The following is a 26,998-nucleotide window of genomic DNA, read 5'->3' as shown; positions in this document are numbered from 1 at the left end:
GAGCGCTCTCATTGGCTGCTGTGACGCTGACATCATCAGGACCTGAACCAATCAGGTCTCGATGACGTCAGGGGTCCCAGCATGCATTGTGCACCGGGATCCCCGCGTTACAAGGTATGTGGGGGTCCCAGGGGGCACAAAACCGCCGACAGTAGATAAACGTCGGCGCAGCACAAAGCCCAGTAAGCGCCAACGTTTATCTACAGTGGGCGGTCGGGAAGCGGTTAAAGATTAAAAATAATGGTCTATCAATGACTGTGCTTAATTCCTGCAGTACTCGGGGGTGTATCCCATCCGGGCCCGGGGATTTGTCAATTTTAGGGATTTTTAGACGCCGCCGTACTTCCTGCTGAGTTAAGCAGGTGACATTTAACGGAGAATTTTTATCCCTGATCATGTTATCCGTCATGGGATTTTCTTGTGTAAATACTGTTGAAAAAAGTCATTTAGCATATTGGCTTTTTCCTCATCCTCATCCACCATTTCACCCAGACTATTTTTAAGGGGGCCCTCATCACACAGTAACAAATCCTCCCCCTCCAGCAGCCTCACTGCAGAGAGCAGAGAGAGCAGACCACTCAGCTGCTCCTCCCCCAGACACATGCTGAACAGTGTTCTATGGAAAGTGAAACCAGTGAGGAGGTAAAATCGTCCTGTATTCTGGGCCACTCCATGATTACAATACATAACTCATTATCAGTAATTCCTTCCCTCACTGTCCCAGGCTGCTGGCAGCAGTGAGAACAGACTGTGTGATGGCCAGTGATGGGGGTCTGCAGCTTCTAATCTGCACAGGGGATGGCAGTCACTGATGTAATCTGTTGTGTGACAAAGCCTCTGCTGTGTGAATGAGACAGCTCTGTCACTGATGTCTTCACACAACAGCAGATTTGGTGCAGTGTATGTGTGAGCACTGTGTCTCTAATGACACAAATACTGATGCACACAAATACTGATGGGAGCAGCCTGTCCCAGAATACAGGACGATTTTATCTCCTCGGACGGGGAGGATTTGTTACTGTGTGATGAGGGCTTCTTCATGTGGACGGGGAGGGCCTGTAGCTATGGAGGGTGGGGTTGTTGCTATAGATGGCATGTTTGGACTAGAGTAGGAGGTTACGACTAATTCTCATTTCAATGCCATAACACACCCTCCTTGGATGTTCTATTCAGAATATCTAGAAAACCGTGCAAACTAGTGACAGAAAGTAAATTACTTATTGTCATAATTCTGCAGCCCAGATATGTACTGAGATTATGTGAAAAGCCGGGACAACCCCTTTAAGCAAATGGGAAGAGTCACAATGCAGAGCAGCAATGAACTATAAGGATGGGCACTTCCTGATTAGAAGCAGAAGCCAGGGCAGATTGTGTGAGAAGCAGTGGAGCAGACAGGAACTGGCTGTGGGATAAATCTGCTACAGCAGTGTGGTGCCCCTGAGGCTCAGTCGCCACAGAAGTACTGCACCTCCTCCTGAGGTGTGGTACCCCACCATCCAGGTAAGTTGGAGGCTCCTGACCACGCTCCAACACCTGCATCCCACACAACAAGGTAGTTCACCAAAGCCACATTGCGGCTCCCTGCTTGGAGTGTAGCAGAGCACCTTTGGTGGCTCCCTGCTTGGAACACGAAATGTGCTGGGAGGCGGGTGGAGTTAGAATACATAAAAGAGCGGGAGGGTTTAGGATTAGAGGTGAGTCAGTTGGAGAGAGTCACTCAGAGAGGAGTGAAGAAAGGAGATCCCTGGAAGAGGGATAGAGTAAGGAGGTGCTGCAGCAGATCTCAGTGACCTGGGTCTGCTGGCACGGGAAAGGAAAGAAGGAGAAAGACATTGAACAGAAATCTGATCTTCCATAAGAAGGAAAGACTAGTACGGAACATAGGAGTAAAAGGGAACAGAGGACGTGGGTTAGAGGAAGAACCCTGCCTAGAAGTTCTAAGTGTAAGGCTGGGGCCCGGTCCCCGAGGTTGTATGGACACTAATGGTTCTACAGCAGACACCGGTGGAGTAGTGGGCTGTAAATGCACTACTCCCATCTAAGACTTGGGGGCACAACAGCAACATTGATAGTGAGCCAGGATTCAGGATTAAGGAGTCCCTGAAGCAGGCTACAGCTGTCTGCCGTACAAGTAGAGTTCTTGGGAACATCTGTCAGGAGGCACTCCAGTGTAACTCAGTACTGGGAGTACTTCACACTTAAAGGCGCTATAGAGGCGACGTTCAGAAAGGCACTTGTTGGCGGAGCGTTGGAAGGGAGCATTCCATCTTGCCTGGAGGTTGACCCAGAGGACATGGCACGGAGGCAGGCACCTGTGTGTACTACAGACTGTGAGTAAAGCTTTGGAACTGCATGCCCTGGTGTCGTCCATTCATTCTTGCACCAATGCATCCAGCACCGCTACATCAGAAATGGCCGGAGTGAGCCTCCCAACCCCCCTGGAGGAGGCGTGGGCGGAGCCCAACATGATGGGGGGTTGGAAGTTAGTGAGGGAAGGGGAAGGGTTAAAGGGGAGGGGGAGCTAAGGGGTATTTAAGGCAGGGTCTGGGGGGTGCCCGCCCTCTGTTCCTGTTTTCCCAGCTCCTGAACAGTCCCACAACTTACCGGGATGTCGGGAGTGGACCAGGCCCTGGACAGACTGCGGGCGGCAGCGGCAGGGCAGCCTCCTGGCTGGCTGGAGGCGCAGGTGGCTGGCCTGCTTCAACGAGCGCCGGGGCAGGCCGAGGTGAGAGAGCAGAGGCCCCGGCGGGCGCGGCCTCCAGAGCGGCTGTCCCCCGACACCGCTCCCCGGGCCTCGCGTCGCCGTCGGAGCCCCTCCCGGGACCCTCCAGGCCGCGCGACGCTGCCTTCCCCGTCTGGGGGTGCGCGGCCTGGGAGGAATCCTGCCACGCGGCGAGGCCCTGCGGTGGCGTCCGGACCTTCGCCCCGGGGCAGGAAGGGGGCGGGGCCGGCGCACGCCCGACTTCCGGCAGCACCAGGTCCTTCGGGGGGCCGCGGCGGTGGTGGACGTGCCGCGCGGCCTGCCTCGGCGGGCGCTTCGGCCGCGGGCAGAGTGGCGGCCTGCCAGGCGGCAGGGCTGAGCCGGGTCGCGTCCCCCAGCGGTGGGGGGATCTTGCTGGAACGGGGGGGCGCTGCTGCGGTGCCCCTGCAGCGGCGCTTGCCTCTGAGCCCCCGAGAATGTGCCACAGCCCCATGGCTGCAGCGGGACCGGAGGGCAGCCCGGTGGAGTCGGTGCTGGCTGCCAGAAGATTGGAGCAGAGGACACTGTCGGGCTCCCAGTTGCCGTGGGGGGCCCTGAGCGACCGGGTGCCTCGCGATGGCTTGGCTGAATTGACTCTCGGGGGGGGAGGCAGAAGCCTTCATTTGTGGGGGTGCCGCGGCCCAGTTCCGTCGGGGGGTTCAGGCCTCCCACCCCGGCTCAGTCTGCAGGGGTGTTCGGGCCGCAACAACGAGGCGATGAGTTCGCCGCCGGGAGGCGCAAGGTCCATGAGGCGTCTGGGGATCCAGGATTTCCGGCTGGAGGGCACACAGCCCCCTCGCAGCCCGGTGAGTATGCGTCTATGTCCCCTGTTTGTCACCCGCTTTTGTCTTCATCGGTGGTGGTAGGGGGCCCCTTAGCAGAGTCCGGGGGCGGTGGGGTTGAGGCTGGTTTGAGCAGTTCAGGGTCGGCCGGGGGAGTATGTGATATGTTGGCAGATGTGCGCAGCTTGCTTTTACGTTTGGAGCGGGGTTTTGTTGGGTCGTCACCGGTAGCAGCGTGGGTTGGGCCACAGGGTGGCGGGTTGGCGGGTCAGGGCGCGGCCGCATCGGGCCCTTGTGTTGGCACGCCGGTGTCAGTGTCGGTGCAAACAGAGAAGGAAAAGGAGTGTCGTGTGCATCTGGATGATCGGGCGCATGGCGAGGTGTATGTGTGTTTTGAGGGTTCGTTGGGGGCCCATCTGAAAAAGGAGGTGAAAGAGCGGATTTGGAAGGATGAATATGTGGAAATATTTTCGCTATTGCCTCTTGAGAAGTTTAATTTGGACAAAAGTAAGAAAGAGGATAGCAAAAAGGAAGAGGAGGAAAAGCGGAGGTGGCGCTTGATTCCTCAGACATTTGTAAATTGGCAGCAGGTGTTTGCCATTTTGGCGAGTGTTATCGGGGAACAGGCCCCTGATAATTGCTCCGCGTTATTTTGTTATTTGGATGCTATCGGGGAGGCTTATAGAGTTTACGGGGGTCAGGCGTGGCTGCGGTATGACGAGCAGTTTCGTCAGAGGAAAGCTGTGCGTCCGGCTATCCGCAGGGACCAAAAAGACATTGGCTTGTGGATGCGTGTGATAGCGCAAAATAAGTCTGGGAGTTCCTTTCTTGGGGGGGCTGGAAGCACCAGCCAGAATAGCGGCACTGCCGGCTCTACGAGTGGTGGGGGTCAAGGGCAGTCGGGAACGCACAAGGCGGGGGTGTGCTGGCAGTTTAATGACGGCCGGTGTAAGTTTGGGGCCAACTGTAAATTTAAACACCTCTGCTCAAACTGCAACGGTACTTCACACGGGGCCTCAAAGTGTTTCAAGAAAGGGAAGTCCAAATCGGGCGGGGGTAATTCGCAAGGGGGAGACTCCAGTGAATCTGGAAAGGATGGTCCCCTATCTAAATAGATATCCTGATAGGGTAAGAGCGGAGCTGTTGTATTCTGGTTTTCAGGAGGGTTTTCGGATTTCGGGTCCTCCGTTTGAAATCCTGTTTGTTTTAAAAAATTTGCACTCTGCTTTGGAGCATCCGTCAGTTGTTTCGGAGAAGATCCGGAAAGAAGTTTCATTGGGGCGCATGGCGGGCCCTTTCGTGTCCCCTCCTTTTCCGAATCTGGTCGTTTCCCCGTTGGGGTGGTTCCGAAGAAGGAGCCCAATAAGTTTTGGCTCATTCAGCATTTGTCTTACCCACGGGGGAGGTCGGTTAACGACGGTATTGATCCGGAGATTTGTTCGGTGGTATACTCTTCATTTGACGAAGCGGCAAGTTGGGTCCAAAAATGTGGTCGCGGTGCCCTTATGGCTAAGACTGATGTTGAATCCGCTTTTCGTTTACTTCCGGTCCACCCAGAAAGCGTGAGGTTGTTGGGCTGTTTTTGGGAAGGCAAGTTTTTTGTAGATAGGTGTTTACCTATGGGTTGTTCATTGTCTTGTGCGTATTTCGAGGCTTTTAGTTCTTTTCTTGAGTGGGTCGTGTGCGACGTCTCTGGTTGTGATTCGGTGGTTCATTATTTGGACGATTTCTTGTGCATTGGCCCGGCGGATTCTTCACGTTGTCTCAGGATTTTGAAAGCGATTGAATGGGTGGCGGATCGGTTCGGGGTTCCGCTGGCGCCCGAAAAAACTGAGGGCCCCAGTACGTGTTTGCGTTTTCTGGGGATCGTCATCGATACTGTTGAATGGGAATTTCGGTTGCTGGAGGACAAGCTTGATGATTTGAGGTCAGGTGGTTCGCGCACGTCGGTTGCGGAAAATATCGTTGCGGGACCTTCAGTCGCTGTTGGGAAAGCTTAACTTCGCTTGTCGGGTGATGCCGATGAGTCGAGTTTTTTCACGTAGGCTGGCTAGCGCTACTTCGGGGGTTCGGGCTCCTCATCATTTTGTGAGATTGTCGGCGGAGCTCAGGGCCGATTTGGTGGTTTGGGAGTCCTTTTTGGAGAAGTACAACGGTCGTTCGTTGGTAATTGCTGATGTGGTTTGTAATGATGCTTTGGATTTGTTTACGGATGCGGCAGGCGGATTCGGTTTTGGTGCTTATTTGGGAGGGCAATGGTGCGCCGCTCAGTGGCCTGCTGCTTGGGTTTCGGCGGGGTTGGTGCGTAACATCACGTTGTTGGAGATTTTTCCGATTCTGGTGGCTGTTCATTTGTGGGGTCAGGAGTTTCAGAATCGGCGCGTTCGTTTCAATTGCGACAACATGGGGGTTGTGAGCGCGATTAATGGTCTTACTGCATCGTCCCCTCCAGTGGTCAGAGTTTTGCAGAAGTTGGTGCTAGCATGTTTGTCTTTGAATGCGCATGTGACGGCGACACATGTGCCTGGAGTGAAGAACGAGATAGCTGACTCTCTCTCTCGCTTACAGTGGGATCGTTTTCGTTCCTTGGCCCCGGAGGCAGAGTTCGAGGGTCTGATTTGTCCGGAGGAATTGTGGAGGGTGGCTTACGAGCCGCGGAGTCACTGATCGTATCGTCTTTGGCACCAAAAACCTGGGAGGCCTACCGGAATGTGTGGTGTACGTGGGAAGAGGTCCTTACGGCTGGCTCCACCAGTGAGGCCAGGCTTGAGCAAGAGGGTCTGTTGTTGTCATGGTTGGGGCAGGGCGCAAACGAAGGTTGGTCTCGGGCAAAGGTGACATGTTTGTTGGCCGGATTGTCTTTCGGTTTTCGGTTGCGCGGGTACAGGGATTTGACGAAAACGTTTTTGGTTAGACAGACGGTGAAAGGTTTTCACCGTTTTCGGGGGGGGGGGGGTTTAAGGCGGCCCGTGTAGTTTAATATGCTTGAGCAATTGGGACTGGTTCTGGGATCGGTATGCGCGGATGGTTATGAGGTTGCGTTGTTTCGTCTGGCTTTTTCCTTTGCATTTTTTGGGGCACTGCAGATTGGGGAACTCGTGACTCACAATAAAGAGTCTGTGGGCGGGATGTTAGCGAGGGATGTGACGTTGACCTCTCAGGGCATCGAATTTTGGCTACGTAGGTCAAAAACGGACCAGTCTGGGAAAGGCCGTCGAGTTGTGTTGGGGGTTGTCTCTGGTTCCGGAATGTGCCCGGCTCAGTGTTTGCGTAGATTTTGGGACCTTCGTCCTAGTCTGGGCGGATCTTTGTTGTGTCACGCAGACGGTGGAAGTCTGTCTCGATATCAGTTTGGCGCAGTGTTTAAGAAGTCAATTCGGTGTTTGGGATTGGATGATTCTAGGTTTGCTTCACATTCTTTTCGGATTGGTACGGCGACTGAGGCAGCTGAGCGTGGTTTGGGTCCCTCTTTCATACAGCGCATCGGCGGGTGGAGGTCTAATCGTTATCGTAGTTATGTTCGGCCTTCAGGTGTGCAGGAGGTGTGCCCGGTTGGTGTGGTCCATGGGGTAGATTAAATATTACAAGTATTGGAGCGTTTTCTTTGCGATATGGTTCTGTGAGTGTCGTTTTGTGTTTCAGGTACGGAACCGCTGCTGGTCTGGATATTTGGTCACTCCTTTGTTTACTGGGGTGTGGTGAGAGCTGATGTCAGGACCGACGGCAGACAGTTGAGAATTTCCAGATCGGCGGCGGTGGTGCGGTGGATCGGTTATAGGGGCCTGGTGTGGCGTCGGGTGTTGCCGGAAATTCACGAGTGTGTTCGGTTGGACCGGGCACCAGATGTTCTCGTTATTCATGCTGGGGGTAATGATCTGGCTGTCTGTCCCTTCCAGGAGTTGATCAAGGACATCAACCAAGATTGTTTGTGGTTGTGGGTGACTTATCGGGAAGTCACTATTGTGTGGTCGGAGATCGTGCCACGCCGGCGTTGGCGGTCCATGAGATCGTTGGAAAAGGTCAACCGGGCCAGGATCAAGGTCAACAGAGCGGTGTCCGCTTTTATAGTTAAAAACGGGGGAGTTGCCGTGCGACATTTTGATTTGGAGAAGGGTGAGGGCGATTACTGGTTGGCGGACGGGATTCACTTGAATGCAGTGGGTTCCGATATTTGGGCCCTTGCCCTTCAGGAGGGTATAGAGAAGGCTGTCGCTTGGCGGGTTGTGGGGGTCTCGGGTCATTGAGGTGTTCAAAGGCCCCTTGTTGTGGCGGTTTTGGGGGAGGGGGAGTCCTTGAAGTCGGTGGAAATTGGTTTTGGAGACTCTGTGGGTAGGGTCTCCTTCGTTTAAAGGTATGCTGGTCGTGATCTGGTGAAAGGTGGATGGGGAGTTTTCCGTCGGAAGAGGGCGGATCCCCAAGGAGTTTGTGGACAACATCTATTGGTGTGCTGGTGCTCCCGAGCCTGTGGGGTAACGACTGGGAGCAAATGGTCGGGGGTTGTTCACAATATTTGGACTATTTCACCACGATCTTGTGGCTTCAAGGACTTCTCCTTCCAGGGTTAAATTCATTGTACTCATGTTGTTTATGATACAGTGTTTATTGTTTGTTTATTGTTATAATAAAAGGCTGCTGTGGTCAAAAAATTCCGAAAGAAATACCGGTGTCTGTGTATTAGTGGGCGCCGAGGTGGGGGTGGTCATTTTATGGTCACGGTGGGGTTTTGGGGGTAAGTCAAGACGCTTGATATCCCCTTACGAGGTAAATACTTGACAATACCAACGTCATGGGTGCCAGCTTCTGCACCGCTTGTGCCTCGCCTCTTCCCCTACATCTACACTGCCCTAGGGCTACAGCTCCACCTGTGGGGAGCTTCACCATCTTGGCTGCAACACACCACCTGCCCCAGAGGATCTGCATGCAGCGTCGGCTCAACATCTCACTTGCCGAACACCACAAGTGGCGTCACGAACTATTCATTCAAACCATTACATTTCCCCCATTACTTGGGCGCCCAGGGCCACGGACCGGGTCCCCACTGCTGTGACACATTCCGCTGCTACCGGCCCGGTACCGAGTACCCCACAGCCCTGGGAAGGCGACCCAGCAGTAAGGGGCCTCAAGTAGAGAATAGTGCAGTCAGGCACCAGCTCAACAGGACCATCCCCAGGAAGGTACCGAATTCTAAGACCGGGCCGGGATCAACTGAGATGGCGTTTCCGGCATCTTTCCCAATTGGAATCGGACAAAGGGTTGATAGGGAGCTGGTGACATGGAAGGCACAGATGGGACATGGACTGTCCAAAGAGACTGCATGGATGGCAGAGAAAAAAAGGAAGGCACGGCAGAACAGAGTCTGACAAGAGCTATGGCTTTGAACACTGGGAGGAAAGAGAGAGATTACATAAAGAAAAGAATCAGCACGGAAGGCAGGGAAAGTGCAGAATATGTGGCTCTGTGTGAATTGTGCTACCAAGGTGAAGAGTGCCCTCTTGATAAGTAAAGTTCAACTGTTGGAAAAATACTATGACTCCGAGGTTTTTTGTGGAATGGGGAAGTCAGGAGCAGGAGTGCTAGAATGGAAGGAACTCTGACAGTGATCGTGAGTGTTCTGCTGCGTGCACTGCTTATGCAGCAGAAAGGACTTTGCATTTCATCTGTGGGGTGTCAGGGTGTGGGAACACTACAACTATTTGCCATGACTACCACCCTGGCCACCTTACATGTGCACCTGGCCTCACTATACCTTAGGCCGCATTCCCACCATGAGCTTTTGATTAGTTTCTGATGTTGCAGATTTTCTGCACTATTTCTGCACCTATTAAGTAAAATAGGCTATTTGCATTTTTTCAAAAATACGCAGAGTAAAACACTGTACAAAAACTCATCGTGGGAACGTAGCCTTACTGTACCTAGTTGTTATACTGCAATATACAGTAATTATGAAAGATTATAACATAACTTTAATTAAACTCAGATCTTTTATAATATTACCCAAAACAATCATAGAATTAGAAAAACAGAAGAAAAAAAACAATATTTACAGTATACTCAGTTATTTAACCCCTTTCCTACATTGGACATACTATTCCGTCCATGTGACCTGGGACCTAAGTCCCAAGGACGGAATAGTATGTCTAATGCGATCAGCGGTGCTCACGGGGGGAGTGCCGCTGATCGCGGCCGGGTGTCAGCTGATTATCACAGCTGACACCCGGCACAATGTGTCAGGGGCGGTCACGGACCACCCCGACACGTTAATCCCTGGCACACCGCGATCAAACATGATCACGGTGTACCGGGGATTAAAGGAAGCATCGGCTGGGAGAGGGCTCTCTCCGTGCTTCCCTGCGACCCCCACAGCAGCGCGATGTGCAGTGCCGCTGCAGGGGTCGCCTTCCCTGCAGGTCCCCGGATCCAATATGGCGACGGGGACCTTTGGGGGCCTGCAGGGAGCTGGCTTCCTCACTGCCCGCAGAGCGCAGGCATGAGGAAGCCTGCAGCAGTGCCTGTGACAGATTGCTGATCTGTCACAGCGATCTGTGATGTGGACAGATCAGCGATCTGTCACAGGACAGTGAGGTCCCCCATGGGACATTATAATAAAGTTAAAAAAAAAGTGTAAAAATAATCTTAAAAAAAAAATAATTCCCTAATAAATTCATTTTTTGAAAATAAAAAAACAAAAAAAAATGAAAGTACACATATTTGGTATCGCCGCGTCCGTAATGACCTACCCTATCAAACTGTACCATTAGTTAACCCCTTTAGTGAACCCCTTAAAAAATAAAAATAAAAAACGAAGCAAAAAATAATGATTTATTATCATACCGCCAAACAAAAAGTGCAATAACGCACGATCAAAAAGACACATAAAAGTACTCATGGTACTGCTGAAAACGTCATCTTGTCCCGCAAAAAATGAGCCACAACATAGTGTCATGAGCAAAAAAATAAAAAAGTTATAGCTCGCAGAATAAAGAGATGCACAAATAATTATTTTTTATATAGAAAATGTTTTCATTGCATAAAACCGCCACAACATAAAAAAAGACATAAATGAGGTATCGTTGTAACCGTACTGACCTGAATAATAAAACTGCTTTATCAATTTTACCGCACGCGGAATGGTGTAAACGCAACCCCCAAAAGAAATTCATGAAACGCTGGTTTTTGTTCATTCTGCGTCCCAAAAATTGGAATAAAAAGCGATCAAAAAATGTCACGTGCCCGAAAATGGTACCAATAAAAACGTCAACTTGTCCTGCAAAAAATAAGACCTCACATGACTCGGTGGGTCAAAATATGGAAAAATTATAGCTCTCAAAATGTGGTGATGCATAAACTATTTTTACAATAAAAAGCGTCTTTTAGCGTATGACAGCTGCCAAAAATAAAACCCCGCCATAAATAGTAAATCAAACCCACCCGTTATCACCCCCTTAGTTAGGGAAAAATAATAAAATAATTTTTTTTTTATTTATTTCCATTTTCCCATTAGGGCTAGGGTTAGGGTTAGGGCAAGGGTCAGAGCTAGGGTTAGGGTTAGGTTTGGAGTTAGAATTGGGGGATTTCCACTGTTTTGGCACATCAGGGCTTTCCAAACGCGACATGGCGTCCTATCTCAATTCCAGCCAAAAAAGTTAAATGGTGCTGCTTCCCTTCCGAGCTCTGCCATGTGCCCAAATAGTGGTTTACCCCCATATATGGGGTATCAGCGTACTCAGGACAAATTGCACAATAACTTTTGGGGGCCTGTTACTCTTGGGAAAATAAAAATTGGGGGTGAAAAGATCATTTTGTGGAAAAAATATGATCTTTTTAATTGTACGGCTGTACGTTATAAACTTCTGTGAAGCCCTTGGAGGTTCAAAGTGCCCACCACATATCTAGATAAGTTCCTTGGGGGGTCTAGTTTCCAAAATGGGGTCACTTGTGGGGGTTTTCCACTGTTTAGTTACATCAAGGGCTCTCCAAACATGACATGCTGTCCAATCTGAATACCAGCCAATTTTGCAGTGAAAAAGTCAAACGGCGCTCCTTCCTTTCCGAGCTCTGCCATGCGCCCAAACAGTGGTTCTCCCCACATATCAAGTATCAGCGTACTCAGGACAAATTGCACAATAACTTTTGCAGTCCAATTTCTCCTGTTACCCTTGGTAACATAAAAAAATTGAACCTGAAGTAATTTTTTTTGTGAAAAAAGTGAAATGTTCATTTTTTTTAAACATTCAAAAAATTCCTGTGAAGCACCTGAAGGGTTAATAAACTTCTTGAATGTGGTTTTGAGCACCTTGAGGGGTGCAGTTTTTAGAATGGTGTCACTTTTGGGTATTTTCTATCATATAGACCCCTCAAAGTGACTTCAAATGTGATGTGGTTCCTAAAAATAAAATGGTGTTGTAGAAATGAGAAATCGCTGGTCAAATTTTAACCCTTCTAACTTCCTAAAAAAAAAAATTTTGGCTCCCAAATTGTGCTGATGTAAAGTAAACATGTGGGAAATGTTATCTACTAAGTTTTTTTTGTGCCATATCTCTGTGATTTAAGAGCTTAAAAATTCAAAGTTGGAAAATTGCGAAATTTTCAAAATTTTCGCCAAATTTCCATTTTTTTCACAAATAAACGCAAGTTATATGAATGAAATTTTACCTCTAACATGAAGTATAATATGTCACAAGAAAACATTGTCAGAATCACTGGGATCTATGGAAGCATTTCAAAGTTATTACCTCAAAGGGACAGTGGTCAGAATTGTAAAAATTGGCCCGGGAGTTAACGTGCAAACCACCCTTGGTAGTGAAGGGGTTAATAGGAAAATTAGCATGTATTATTTATGAAGAGAGACAGTCAGGAACAAGAAGATCATGCTGCAGCGTCTAGTAAATAACCACCTATACCTAAACGAACAGTACAAATGAATATAAAAAAAGAACCTTTGTCCTATAAGTGGATCAAGAACAGATTTCTTTATATGATATATTATATTTTCCTTCCCCCTCTTCTACTGAACTCATTGTTCACACTGAAAAATAGCTGTAATCCATCTTAGTCAAACCTAGATAGGCTGCCAACTCACTGTTGTGGCAGGTTACATCTCCTAGAGACAAGAAGGATGGAGATGTGCTGTGTACAAATAATCCCTTTCTATATATGGGTTGTGTATTGGAGACATAGCAACTAGTCTGCCCCCACTAGCTCAGAGCCAACTGAAAGTTAGAGATAGAGACTTCAGAATGGAAAATTATTGAAAAATACAGGATGTGTCATATAATGGCCAAAATTAGTGTTATTCCTCATATATACACATATGAAAACTCATTCTGAAAGGTTACATGAAATTACAGGTACGCTTTAAAGGATACAACTTTTATGTATTCTTACCTTGAGATAAGTTTCTCCTCTTACTTCATACTGAAATTTGCAGTCTGTCCTCTTCAAAATAGATATGGTAGATTTACTTACATGTATTCGCAAAGCTGGAAATGAATGACAGAAGCTTATTATCTAATTTGATTCCTATGCTGCATTACAGTAAATGTTATAATAATATTTACTGACCTATAAGCAAACTATGTGGATTACATTTCTCTTAGGAGAGTTGGGTCACAGTTGATTATACAGTGGGGAAAAAAGTAATTGATACACTGATGATTTTGAAAGTTTTCCCAACTCCAAAGAATGGAGAGGTTTATTATTTTTATTGTAGGTGCAGTTCAACTATGAAAGACAGAATCTAAAACTAAAAAACAGAAAATCACGTATGATTTTTAAATAATTAAATTGCATTTTATTGCATGAAAAAAGCATTTGATCACCTACCAACCAGCAAGAATTCTGGCTTTCACAGACCTGTTTGTTTTTCTTTAAGAAGTCTTCCTACTCTGCATTCATTGCCTGTATTAATTGCACCTCTTTGAACTCGTTACCTGTATAAAAGACACGTGTCCACAAACTCAATCAATCACACTCCAACCTCTCCACCATGGCCAAGATCAAAGAGCTGTCTAAGGATACCAGGGACAAAATTGTACAGCACAAGGCTGGGATGGGCTACATGACAATAAGACAGCAGCTTGGTGAGAAAGCAAAAACTGTTGGAAAATGAAAGAAACACAAGATGGCTGTCAATCTTCTTCGGTTTGGGGCTCCATGCAAGATCTCGCCTCATGGGGTAAGGATGATTATGAAAAAGGTAAGGAATCAGACCACACCTACATGGGAGGACCTGGTCAATGACCTGAAGAGAGCTGGGACCACAGTCTCAAACATTACTGTTAGTAACACATACTGTAGTCATGGATTAAAATCAGGGATTGCAAGGTCCCCATGCTCATGACACCACATGTCCACACCTGTTTGAAATTCGCCAATCACCATCTTGTGGATCCAGAGGAGGCATAAGTGAAGGTCTTGTGGTATGTTGAGACCAAAATAGAACTTTCTGATATCAACTCCATTTGCTGTATTTGGAGGAAGAAGAAGGATTAAAAAAAACCCAAGAAAACTGTCTCAGTCATGAAGCATGGTGGGAAAAGCATCATACTTTTGGGGTGCTTTTCTGCAAAGGAGACAGGACAACTGCGCCGTATTGAAGGGAGGATGAATTGGATCATGTATGGTGACATTTTGGACAACAACCTTCTTCCCTCAGAAAGAGCATTGCAGATGGGTCGTGTCTGGGTCTTCCAGCAAGACAAATAATTCACACACACAGCCAGGGCAACTAAGGAGTTGCTCCATAAGGGTTCATACCCATTTGTGAGAAAAAAAGGTCCGTTTTTCGGACCAAAAAAAACGGACAAGTGCTATGCGAGTGTCATGAGAGTGTAATGCGATTTCCGTGAAATTTTTCCACGGAACATGCGTATGACATGCGTACGATGTGCGTATGCAATCCGTATGCAATGCGATTTTACATAAGCTTTTACATACAGCAATTCTCTCTATGTAAAAACTCATGTTAAAATAGCATTGTAAAACACAACTGTACACATCATTTAAAAACCAAATAATCCTCTCTCTCTCTCTCTATATATATACACACATATAAATATATATATATATATATATATATATATATACATATATCTATTATATACTTACCTAAAATTGTCCATCATCCACTTTCGTCCGGACGTTCTAGCATCCCACAATCCACCGCTCCGCACCAGAAGTAAGCTGACCGCCATATTGGAATACCCAAGTGGCACATGCCACAAACCACGGTGGGGGAGAAGGGGAGAGACAGCCGCCACCCCCCAGCGTGATGTCACTGCACTCCCACTGCTATCGCATCAGGCCCACATCTAGTATATATATATATATATACATACATATAAATAGCTTAAAAGCCGGCAGATACAAGGTACAGTATAGAATAGGATAGAATAGATAAATAAACGTAGAATAGTTGTACATATATATATATATATATATGTATACACATGACAGTGACACACATATACTGTATATATACAGTGGGGCAAAAAAGTATTTAGTCAGTCAGCAATAGTGCAAGTTCCACCACTTAAAAAGATGAGAGGCGTCTGTAATTTACATCATAGGTAAACCTCAACTATGGGAGACAAACTGAGAAAAAAAAATCCAGAAAATCACATTGTCTGGTTTTTTTTCATTTTATTTGCATATTATGGTGGAAAATAAGTATTTGGTCAGAAACAAGCAATCAAGATTTCTGGCTCTCACAGACCTGTAACTTCTTCTTTAAGAGTCTCCTCTTTCCTCCACTCATTACCTGTAGTAATGGCACCTGTTTAAACTTGTTATCAGTATAAAAAGACACCTGTGCACACCCTCAAACAGTCTGACTCCAAACTCCACTATGGTGAAGACCAAAGAGCTGTCAAAGGACACCAGAAACAAAATTGTAGCCCTGCACCAGGCTGGGAAGACTGAATCTGCAATAGCCAACCAGCTTGGAGTGAAGAAATCAACTGTGGGAGCAATAATTAGTAACATAGTAACATAGTAAAATAGTTATTAAGGTTGAAGGGAGACTTTAAGTCCATCTAGTTCAACCCATATCCTATCCTAACTTGCCCTAACATGTTGATCCAGAGGAAGGCAAAAAAACCCCATGTGGCAACAGTAAGCTTCACATTGGGGAAAAAAATTCCTTCCCGACTCCACATACGGCAATCAGACTAGCTCCCTGGATCAACGCAATATTAAGGAGACTAGTGTATATACCCTGTAATATTATACTTTTCAAGAAAGGCATCCAGTCCCTTCTTAAATTTTAGTAGTGAATCACTCATTACAACATCATATGGCAGAGAGTTCCATAGTCTCACTGCTCTTACAGTAAAGAATCCGCGTCTGTGAGTATGCTTAAACCTTCTTTCCTCCAGACGTAGAGGATGCCCCCTTGTCCCCGTCACAGGTCTAAGAGTAAAAAGATCATTAGAAAGGTCTTTGTATTGTCCCCGCATATATTTATACATTGTAATAAGATCACCCCTAAGCCTTCGATTCTCCAAACTAAATAACCCCAAGTGTAATAACCTGTCTTGGTATTGCAGACCTCCTAGTTCCCTAATAACCTTGGTCGCTCTTCTCTGCACCCACTCCAGTTCAGCTATGTCTTTCTTATACACCGGAGACCAGAACTGTACACAGTATTCTAAGTGTGGTCGCACTAGTGACTTATATAGAGGTAAAATTATGTTCTCCTCATGAGCATCTATGCCTCTTTTAATGCATCCCATTATTTTATTTGCCTTTGCAGCAGCTGCTTGACTCTGGCCACTAAATGTGAGTTTGTCGTCCACCCATACACCCAGGTCTTTTTCAGTGACTGTTTTGCCCAGTGTTTTACAATTAAGCACATAATTATACAACTTGTTCGTTCTACCCAAGTGCATGACCTTACATTTTTCCCAATTAAAGCTCATTTGCCATTTATCAGCCCAAGCTTCTAGTTTACATAAATCCTCCTGTAATATAAAATTGTCCTCCTCTGTATTAATTACCCTGCAGAGTTTAGTGTCATCTGCAAATATTGAAATTCTACTCTCTATGCCCCCTACAAGGTCATTAATAAATATGTTAAAAAGAAGAGAAGAATTAGAAAATGGAAGACATACAAGACCACTGATAATCTCCCTCGATCTGGTGCTCCATGCAAAATCCCACCCCGTGGGGTCAGAATGATCACAAGAACGGTGAGCAAAAATCCCAGAACCACACGGGGGGACCTAGTGAATGAACTGCAGAGAGCTGGGACCAATGTAACAAGGCCTACCATAAGTAACACACTACGCCACCATGGACTCAGATCCTGCAGTGCCAGACGTGTCCCACTGCTTAAGCCTGTACATGTCCGGGCCTGTCTGAAGTTTGCTAGAGAGCATTTGGATGATCCAGAGGAGTTTTGGGAGAATGTCCTATGGTCTGATGAAACCAAACTGGAACTGTTTGGTAGAAACACAACTTGTCGTGTTTGGAGGAAAAAGAATACTGAGTTGCATCCATCAAACACCATACCTACTGTAAAGCATGGTGGTGGAAACATCATGCTTTGGGGCTGTTTCTCTGCAAAGGGGCCAGGACGACTGATCCGGGTACATGAAAGAATGAATGGGGCCATGTATCGTGAGATTTTGAGTGCAAACCTCCTTCCATCAGCAAGGGCATTGAAGATGAAACGTGGCTGGGTCTTTCAACATGACAATGATCCAAAGCACACCGCCAGGGCAACGAAGGAGTGGCTTCGTAAGAAGCATTTCAAGGTCCTGGAGTGGCCTAGCCAGTCTCCAGATCTCAACCCTATAGAAAACCTTTGGAGGGAGTTGAAAGTCCGTGTTGCCAAGCGAAAAGCCAAAAACATCACTGCTCTAGAGGAGATCTGCATGGAGGAATGGGCCAACATACCAACAACAGTGTGTGGCAACCTTGTGAAGACTTACAGAAAACGTTTGACCTCTGTCATTGCCAACAAAGGATATATCACAAAGTATTGAGATGAAATTTTGTTTCTGACCAAATACTTATTTTCCACCATAATATGCAAATAAAATGAAAAAAAAACAGACAATGTGATTTTCTGGATTTTTTTTCTCAGTTTGTCTCCCATAGTTGAGGTCTACCTATGATGTAAATTACAGACGCCTCTCATCTTTTTAAGTGGTGGAACTTGCACTATTGCTGACTGACTAAATACTTTTTTGCCCCACTGTATATATATATTTATCTTTATATTTCATAGAGAGATACATAGTAGAATAGCCAGCAATTCATTTGTTGGCTTCTGTAAAATCATTACAGAACCCGACAGGATATAGGACATGGTTTACATACTGCGAACCATTGCATATCCATTATATTTATATATGTCCCTCACTAATAATGTTAGTAGAGTGTGTGTAAAATTTTGGAGCTGTAGGTGTTAAATTAAAAGGTTAATTCACAAAAAAAACTGGAGAGGGCTCCAGCACAATTTTCTCCGCCGGAGAGGGAAAACTAGTGACTGAGTGCAGATATTAATAGCCTAGAGAGGGACCATGGTTATTGGCCCCCCCAGCTAAAAACATTTGCCCCCAGCCACCCCAGAAAAGGCACTTACCCTCTCTCTTCCCATTGCCCTGTAGTGGGTGGAATATGGGGTAATAAGGGGTTATTGTCACCTTGGTATTGTAAGGTGACTTTAAGCCTGGTTAACAATGGAGAGGTGTCAATAAGACACCTATCCATTATTAATCCAATAGTCTGAAAGGGTTAAAAAAACACGCATTAACAATAAAGACGTTTAGTGAAATAATTGAACACACAATTTTGTCATCTTTATTAAACTCCCAGTACAATCAAAGCCCTTGTTCTCAAAATAAAAAAGCAACAATATCCCATACTTATCCTCTGTACAGTCATGTCCCACGCTGCAATCCATCTCAAGGGGTTAAATAGTTTACAACCAGGAGCGGTGCTAATGCGACTCCCAGCTGTAAACCAAGGTGGAATGAATGAAAAGCTGCCTGCGCAGCCTCCCTGCCTAACCTGACATGAACTCATTAGCATGGGAAAGTTTCTAAACATTTTCCTACACTGTCGAGTTCACCTCAAGTCAGGCGGGGAGTCTGCGCAGCCTCAGTAACATCAGCGGTAGCTTCTGTAAAATCCTGTCGAGTTCTCCAATGATTTTACAGAAGCCGACAAATGAGTTAACGGCTTTTGTTCAATCTTACTATGCTATATATGTATATATATATATATACATAGCATATAAATATATAATACATATTATATATATACAGTGCCTTGTGAAAGTATTCGGCTCCCTGGAACTTTTCAACCTTTTCCCACATATCATGCTTCAAACATAAAGATACCAAATGTAAATTTTTGGTGAAGAATCAACAACAAGTGGGACACAATTGTGAAGTTGAATGAAATTTATTGGTTATTTTATATATTTTTGGAAATACAAAAACTGAAAAGTTGGACGTGCAGTATTATTCTGCCCCTTTACTTTCAGTGCAGCAAACTCACTCCAGAAGTTCATTGTGGATCTCTGAATGATCCAATGTCCTAAATGACTAAGGATGATAAATATAATCCACCTGTGTTTAATTAAGTCTCCGTATAAATGTACCTGCTCTGTGATAGTCTCAGGGTTCTGTTTGAAGAGTCTCAGGGTTCTGTTTGAAGCACAGAGAGCATCATGAAGACCAAGGAACACAAAAGGCAGGTCCGTGATACTGTTGTGGAGAAGTTTAAAGCTGGATTTGGATACAAAATGATTTCCAAAACTTTAAACATCCCAAGGAGCACTGTGCAAGCGATCATATTGAAATGGAAGGAGTATCATACCACTGCAAATCTACCAAGACCCGGCCATCCCTCTAAACTTTCATCTCAAACAAGGAGAAAACTGATCAGAGATACAGACAAGAGGCCCATGATCACTCTGGATGAACTGCAGATATGTGGGAAAAGGTTGGAAAGTTCCAGGGGGCCGAATACTTTCGCAAGACACTGTATACATATAATATATATAATATATATTTAACCAGATATTATGTATATATGTAATATATATACATATAATATATATACATATATGTATAATCTATACATATAATATATTTATATATACTAAAAAAATTATATATATATATACAGTGCTGTGCAAATTAATTGGGACAAAGCATTTTTTTAAGTAAAATCGTAAGTTGGTTACCAGTCAGTGATTCAAACCAGTTTTAACTGCTTTGAACAAGTGTGAGTGCCTGTTCAAAGCATGTAAAACTGGTTTGAATCACTGACTGGTAACCAACTTAGGATTTTACTTAAAAAAATGTTTTGTCCCAATTAATTTGCACAGCACTGTATATATATATATATATATATATATATATATATATACAGTCATGGCCAAAAGTATTGACACCCCTGCAATTCTGTCAGATAATATTAAGTTTCTTCCTGAAAATGATTGCAAACACAAATTCTTTGGTATTATTATCTTCATTTAATTTGTCTTAAATGAAAAAACACAAAAGAGAATGAAGCAAAAAGCAAAATATTGATCATTTCACACAAAACTCCAAAAATGGGCCGGACAAAAGTATTGGCACCCTCAGCCTAATACTTGGTTGCACAACCTTTAGCCAAAATAACTGCGACCAACCGCTTACGGTAACCATCAATGAGTTTCTTACAATGCTCTGCTGGAATTTTAGACCATTCTTCTTTGGCAAACTACTCCAGGTCCCTGATATTTGAAGGGTGCCTTCTCCAAACTGCCATTTTTAGATCTCTCCACAGGTGTTCTATGGGATTCAGGTCTGGACTCATTGCTGGCCACCTTAGAAGTCTCCAGTGCTTTCTCTCAAACCATTTTCTAGTGCTTTTTGAAGTGTGTTTTGGGTTATTGTCATGCTGGAAGACCTATGACCTCTGAGGTAGACCCAGCTTTCTCACACTGGGCCCTAAATTATGCTGCAAAATTTGTTGGTAGTCTTCTGACTTCATAATGCCATGCACACGGTCAAGCAGTCCAGTGCCAGAGGCAGCAAAGCAACCCCAAAACATCAGGGAACCTCCGCCATGTTTGACTGTAGGGACCGTGTACTTTTCTTTGAATGCCTCTTTTTTCTCCTGTAAACTCTATGTTGATGCTTTTGCCCTAAAAGCTCTACTTTTGTCTCATCTGACCAAAGAACATTCTTCCAAAATGTTTTAGGCTTTTTCAGGTAAGTTTTGGCAAACTCCAGCCTGGCTTTTTTATGTCTCGGGGTAAGAAGTGGAGTCTTCCTGGGTCTCCTACCATACAGTCCCTTTTCATTCAGATGCCGACGGATAGTACGGGTTGACACTGTTGTACCCTCGGACAGCAGGGCAGCTTGAACTTGTTTGGATGTTAGTGGAGGTTCTTTATCCAACATCCGCACAATCTTGCGTTGAAATCTCTTGTCAATTTTTCTTTTCCGGCCACATCTAGGGAGGTTAGCCACAGTGCCATAGGCTTTAAACTTCTTGATGACACTGCGCATGGTAGACACAGGAACATTCAGGTCTTTGGAGATGGACTTGTAGCCTTGAGATTGCTCATGCTTCCTCACAATTTGGTTTCTCAAGTCCTAAGACAGTTCTTTGGTCTTCTTTCTTTTCTCCATGCTCAATGTGGTACACACAAGGACACAGGACAGAGGTTGAGTCAACTTTAATCCATGTCAACTGGCTGCAAGTGTGATTTAGTTATTGCCAACACCTGTTAGGTGCCACAGGTAAGTTACAGGTGCTGTTAATTACACAAATTAGAGAAGCATCACATGATTTTTCGCACAGTGCCAATACTTTTGTCCACCTTCTTTTTTATGTTTGGTGTGGAATTATATCCAATTTGGCTTTAAGACAATTCTTTTTGTGTTTTTTCATTTAAGACAAATTAAATGAGGATAATAATACCAAAGAATTTGTGTTTGCAATCATTTTCAGGAAGAAACTGAGTATTATCTGACAGAATTGCAGGGGTGTCAATACTTTTGGCCATGACTGTATATACACATACATGTCATTGACAGATACAATTAGTATAGTGTTGCTTTCTATAAATTATAGGGGGATCCATGCCATTTTGTTCCTTGAAATAATCATTTATTAATTAAATACATGTCCATAAGGCCTCTTTCACACATCAGGTTTTCGGCGTCAGGCGCGATCCGGCGCTTTTGACTAAAACCGGATCCGGCGAAATGCAATGCCGGATCCGGTTTCCCCCCCATTGACTTGCATTAGAGCCAGATCGAGCCGGATGGCCATGCGTTTCATCCGATTTTCGCCGGATCCGGCAATGCGACACGATCCGGCGTCCGGATCCGGTTTCTTTGGTCTGAGCATGCTCAGTAGCTCTGCCCACAGGACATATATAAAAGCAAGACAATGGGACCCTCAGCCACACCCAACATGCCACCCAAGCCAAGAACCAGGAGCAGGAGAAGGCAGCAGACATCTGCAGCAGCAGCACCATCAGCACCACCCCAAATGGAGCAGCATGCTGAACAACGGGAGGGGAGTCCAGCAGCAGATGAGAGACGGTAATTATCAAATCCCCCATTCCTCCAAACTAGGGCTATGGAATATCAAGATATTCATTGGCCCTTTGTTTCTCTTTATTCAACAGCCGCCCAATAGATGCAGCAGCAGCAGCAATGGCAGCAGCAGAAACACCACCCACAGCCATGGAGTCTGGCCATGAGGAAGACAGCACATCTTCTGGGAGCCCTCCCTCGCATCGTCAGCGTTTGACGGTAAGTTTTTATTTCCAAAATCCATCATCTCTGTAATATATGTGTATTCATTGCCTTTTATTTCAAAACAGGAATCACAAGATGAAGAGGAGCTCCCAGAAGAAGAAGGAAGGGGTGGACAGACACTTGGAGTGGGCTCACAATTGGTAAGTTTTTTGCATCAAACGCAGAAACACAACATCACACTACACACAACACATAGAAAACAATGTTCTGCAGACCACACACAGCAAACAAATGCCTACATCCAAAGACATAACATTTTTTGTTTTCTTCTCTAGTCTTCCCAATCTGGTGCTCGGCCAAGAGGTCCTCGCAGTGCCTCCCAGGGTCGTCGGCGACAGCAACGCGGCGGTCACCAGCGTGTAAGTATAAATATTTTTGCTTTGGTTTTTTTGCACTTTTTATTTCATTTCTTTTGTGGAGGCTAATTATGTTATTTTTGTCTTTTTCTTTAACAGCCTTCACAGCGTGCTCCCGACTCTGACGGTGAGGATGGAGGGATTGATGTGGACCGCCTCATCGATCTCATCAGAGAAAGGGAGCCGCTCTGGAATATGGCTGACCGCCGCCACGCTGACCTGATCGTTACCCGACGACTCTGGGAGGAAATCTGTTCGCTCCTTGTGGACCGCTGGGAGGACCTCGAAGCTCGGGCCCAGATTAAAGAGCGTAAGTATATACAGTACCGGTTGCTTGATTTAAACCAGTGTTTCCCGAACTCCAGTCCTCGTGGTCCCCACGGATCATGTGTTCAGGATTTCTATTTACTTTGGAAATCCTGAAAACATGACCCCTGGGGACCATGAGGACTGGAGTTTGGGAAACACTGATGTTGTATACTAACCACTTTGTCCTTTCTCGTTTCAGGGGAGAGAATTGAGAAGTGGTGGCGGTCTGTGAGGGATCGTTTCAAGAAGGAGTTCAATAAAGAGATGCGGGCCCCGAGTGGATCTGGAGGATGCAGGAGCAAGTACAAGTACGCACGAGCCCTGTCATTCCTCCGGGAGACAATGCTCACCAGAAGGTAAATATTACACACCACATGTGACAAAAAAATGTTTAGATGTAACTTTTTTTTTTCAGCCAGGGCCATACCATGTCACTATTTTAATTGTTTTTTTTTCTCTTTATTCCACAGCACGGTGAGCAGCACTCGGGAGCCTGCACGATTGGACCCTTCTGAGGCGATCCCTGAGGAGACCGGCACCGAGGGACACTTCGACGGCCCCGGTACATCTGCACCTTCCCAGCCTTCCCACACATTCGACCCATCTGTCCCATCCACCAGCACAGGAGCATCGTGGCCGCCTACATTACATGAAGCTGCTGGTGAGGAGATCGCTTTCCCTTTACCCCACCCTTCTGCCCCTGCCACCTCTAGTACACCTGCGGGTACTGGGCGGCAGCGGCAGAGGGGTCAGGAAAAGAGTTATGCGCCAGAGTTCTTGCATCTGAATGCATCTTTCCAGAACTGTCTAAAAGTCTTGTCAGAGCAAATCTCCGCAGGCTTTCAGCAGATCAACTCCAGCATTCTGGAGGTGAAGACACTTCTGCAAACCATGCATTCAGAAGCAAGTTCTTCGCCAAACCACACCTTTTTCAGGTCTGTTGTGGAGCGCATGGCAACACTATCTCCAACCCAGCAGATGCATGTAATGCATTCGTGCCACGGTGCTTTACAGCAGGTTACCTCCCAACCTCCACCTCCCACCACTGTAGTTCCTCCACCTGCACCCCCTCCAGCCACTTTCCATCCTCCCCCTCCTATTACATCTGCACCCCCTCCAGCCACTTTCCATCCTCCCCCTCCTATTACATCTGCACCCCCTCCAGCCACTTTCCATCCTCCCCCTCCTATTACATACCAGCAACCTCCCCAGTACCAGCAACCTCCCCAGTACCAGCAACCTCCCCAGTACCAGTCATCTCCCCACTTCCAGCAACCTGCCCCGTATCAAACTCCTTCCCCGTACCAAACTCCTTCCCCGTACCAAACTCCTTCCCCATACAACTTTCCATCAACATCATCTGCTCCTACAGTCCCTGCCCAACCCTCCACTCCACCGCTCACCACCTCTTCTGCCTCCCACATGTCCACCCATTCTGTAGCTTTTTCCACACCATCACCTCTAACTGTTCCTTCCCCACCACGATCCCAATCCTCTCTCCACACTCCCAGTGTCGAAGTGTCCCGCAGCCCCTCCAGCAGTATTTCCACCCCACACTACACAGATTTATGATGTGTTTTGTAATAAAAATGCCCATGTTTTTTTCAAACCTTTATTAAAAAAGTTTTTTTAACTTTAAAAACAGTTTACAAACAAAAAAATATTTTAAATAAAAAGTTAAATTATTGTTTACACTGGTTGTCTGTCATTTCTTTCTGCGGCGAAATATGTTTAAAAAAAAAGGTTAAATAAAGGGTATTTAAAAGGTAAAAAGGTATTCAAAACCAGGTATATAACTGTGGGTAAATTTTAGCTTTTTGCCACAGTTGTGTTCCTGGTTGTGTTTGAAGCAAAGTATTTCACCTAAAAAGTTGTGTTTATTGTTGGTAATTTCATAACAATGTACACAACTTTTGTTAAAAGGTGAAATACTTTGCATAAAACACAACCAGGTACACACCTGTGGCCTAAAGCTAAAAATAGAGACCATGACAAGATAGCCAACTTTGGTTGGCAAAGGTATATACTGTTGGTACAGAAGGTACACAAGTTTGGTTAGGGCACAAATCTTTCACACTCTGTCATCCTGCCAGTGTACTCTGCCTTGAGGTGACATAAAGTATAGTGCAAAATTGTCCCTCATTACTGAAACCGTCACAGAACTTCTAGTGGTAATGTCATGGTAATCTTGCAAGGTGGTTTCTTCAGAGGTGTCCTCAATGGAAATGGGTTCCTTGCAGATAACAAAATTGTGGAGTACCACGCAAGCTTTGATCACCTCGTCAACAGTTTCTGTCTTGAGGTTGATCGCAGTCAATAGGACCCGCCATTTGGCTGTCAGAATACCAAAGGTACATTCAACCATTCTTCTTGCTCTTGTGAGGCGGTAATTAAAAATGCGTTTTGGTCTTGTTAATCCTCTGCTAGAGTATGGTTTCAAAAGGTGTTCTGACAGCTGGAAGGCTTCATCCCCTACACAGACAAATGGCATAGGTGGACCAGATGTTTGCGGCAGCGGTCTAGGGGGTGGGAACTGGAAGGTGTTTCCATACAGTTTACGCCCCATGGCAGACAGTTTGAAAACTTGAGAGTCATTGTAGCGGCCATAGGCCCCAATATCCACAGCAATAAATTTGTATTCCGCATCAGCGATGGCCATGAGGACAATTGAAAAATATTTCTTGTAATTGAAATATTCCGATCCCTATCCGGCTGGCTTTACAATGCGGATATGTTTCCCGTCCACAGCGCCCAAGCAGTTGGGAAACTGACATATCTGTTGAAACTTGTCAGCAGTTTCAATCCACCTCTCTGTTGTGGGCTCTGGTAAAAACTCTTCAGCTAAGGAGTCCCACAGTGCACGGCATGTGTACTTCACTATTCCTGATATGGTGGAAATCCCGAGTCTGTACTGGAAATGCAGTGACGAAAGGGATTCTCCAGTTGCAAGAAATCTGTGGGGAATTAAAAAACAATCAATTAGTTTAAAATCACAGCATTACATACCAAAACTCAGCTATAACACTTGGAGATACAAACTACCACCAACAAGATTGCAGTGAAAGTGTGCTCTGATGCGAGCATATCCAATAAATGTGGCTTACCTTAAAGTCACCATCAGACGCTCTGCGGGTGAAACAGAGAAGCGGCAATAGGTGTCTGCTTTTCTTATGAGGTGTGCAATGCGCTCCACCAAGTAATCAAAATTCTCCATTTTCATCCGAACATATCCAAAAAATTTATCCGGGTTTCGTCGAAGGTCCATGCAGAGTGTAGAATAGACCCCACGCGTCATTCTCTTGACTGTGATGGGGTGGATCCACAAACGTCGTCTACGATGCCTGATGCGCTGCTGTCTCGCTCTCTCCTTCTCCAGAACAATCACCCTCAAACGATTCGCCTCCGCTATAAAATCCGCCAAATTCTTCAAAATATTTCCAATGACAACATCCATCTTCGCCAGTAACTTGCTCTTCTCTCCAACCTGCACTTTCTCCTCGACAACCTGTCAAAGAAGGGCTGTAGGAACACTCTATATATAGTTTTCCAGTAGCCAATCCCGTTCGGAAGGCCACAAGGGTCAATTTTAAAAACCGGATCCGGCGTAATCCGTCGAAAAACGGATAGAAAAACGGATGAACCGGATGAGACGGATCCGGTTTTGTCTGTCAAGAAAAAGACGGATCCGGCAGAAAACCGGCACGACGCCGGATCGCGCCTGACGCCGGATCGCGCCTGACGCCGAAAACCTGATGTGTGAAAGTAGCCTAATTTTGAACAAACACTATACTAATTGAATTTGTCAATAACATGTACATATATATATATATATATATATATATATATATATATACAGCCACTTTGTCTAAAACCGGCCATGGATAGACCTTCTCCATTAATAACTCATGGGCTTGATGCCAGCAGAATTTACACAGCTGACATCAACCCCAAAAACAATGACCTCAATTGCCACCGCACTAGGGTAATCAAGAAAAGCAGAAGCTAAGTGCCAGAATTGCCACATCTAATGTATCC

At 45.7% G+C, this 26,998-nt stretch overlaps 1 protein-coding gene across 1 annotated transcript in view; it reads right to left on the bottom strand.

The window, feature by feature from the left end:
- GUCY2C (guanylate cyclase 2C) overlaps positions 1-26,998 on the bottom strand; it is a 1,090,166-nt gene that overhangs the window by 145,589 nt on the left and 917,579 nt on the right. Inside the window, exon 25 of the mRNA XM_073586670.1 lies at positions 12,907-13,001. Coding sequence (XP_073442771.1) covers positions 12,907-13,001 — 95 coding nt within the window. The remainder of the gene's footprint in view (positions 1-12,906; positions 13,002-26,998) is intronic.

The sequence above is a fragment of the Dendrobates tinctorius genome, unplaced genomic scaffold, assembly GCF_039654945.1.
Source record: "Dendrobates tinctorius isolate UK_male_01 unplaced genomic scaffold, ASM3965494v1 ptg000094l, whole genome shotgun sequence".
Taxonomy (NCBI): Eukaryota; Metazoa; Chordata; class Amphibia; order Anura; family Dendrobatidae; genus Dendrobates; species Dendrobates tinctorius.
This window is presented reverse-complemented; position numbering and strand designations above follow the sequence as displayed.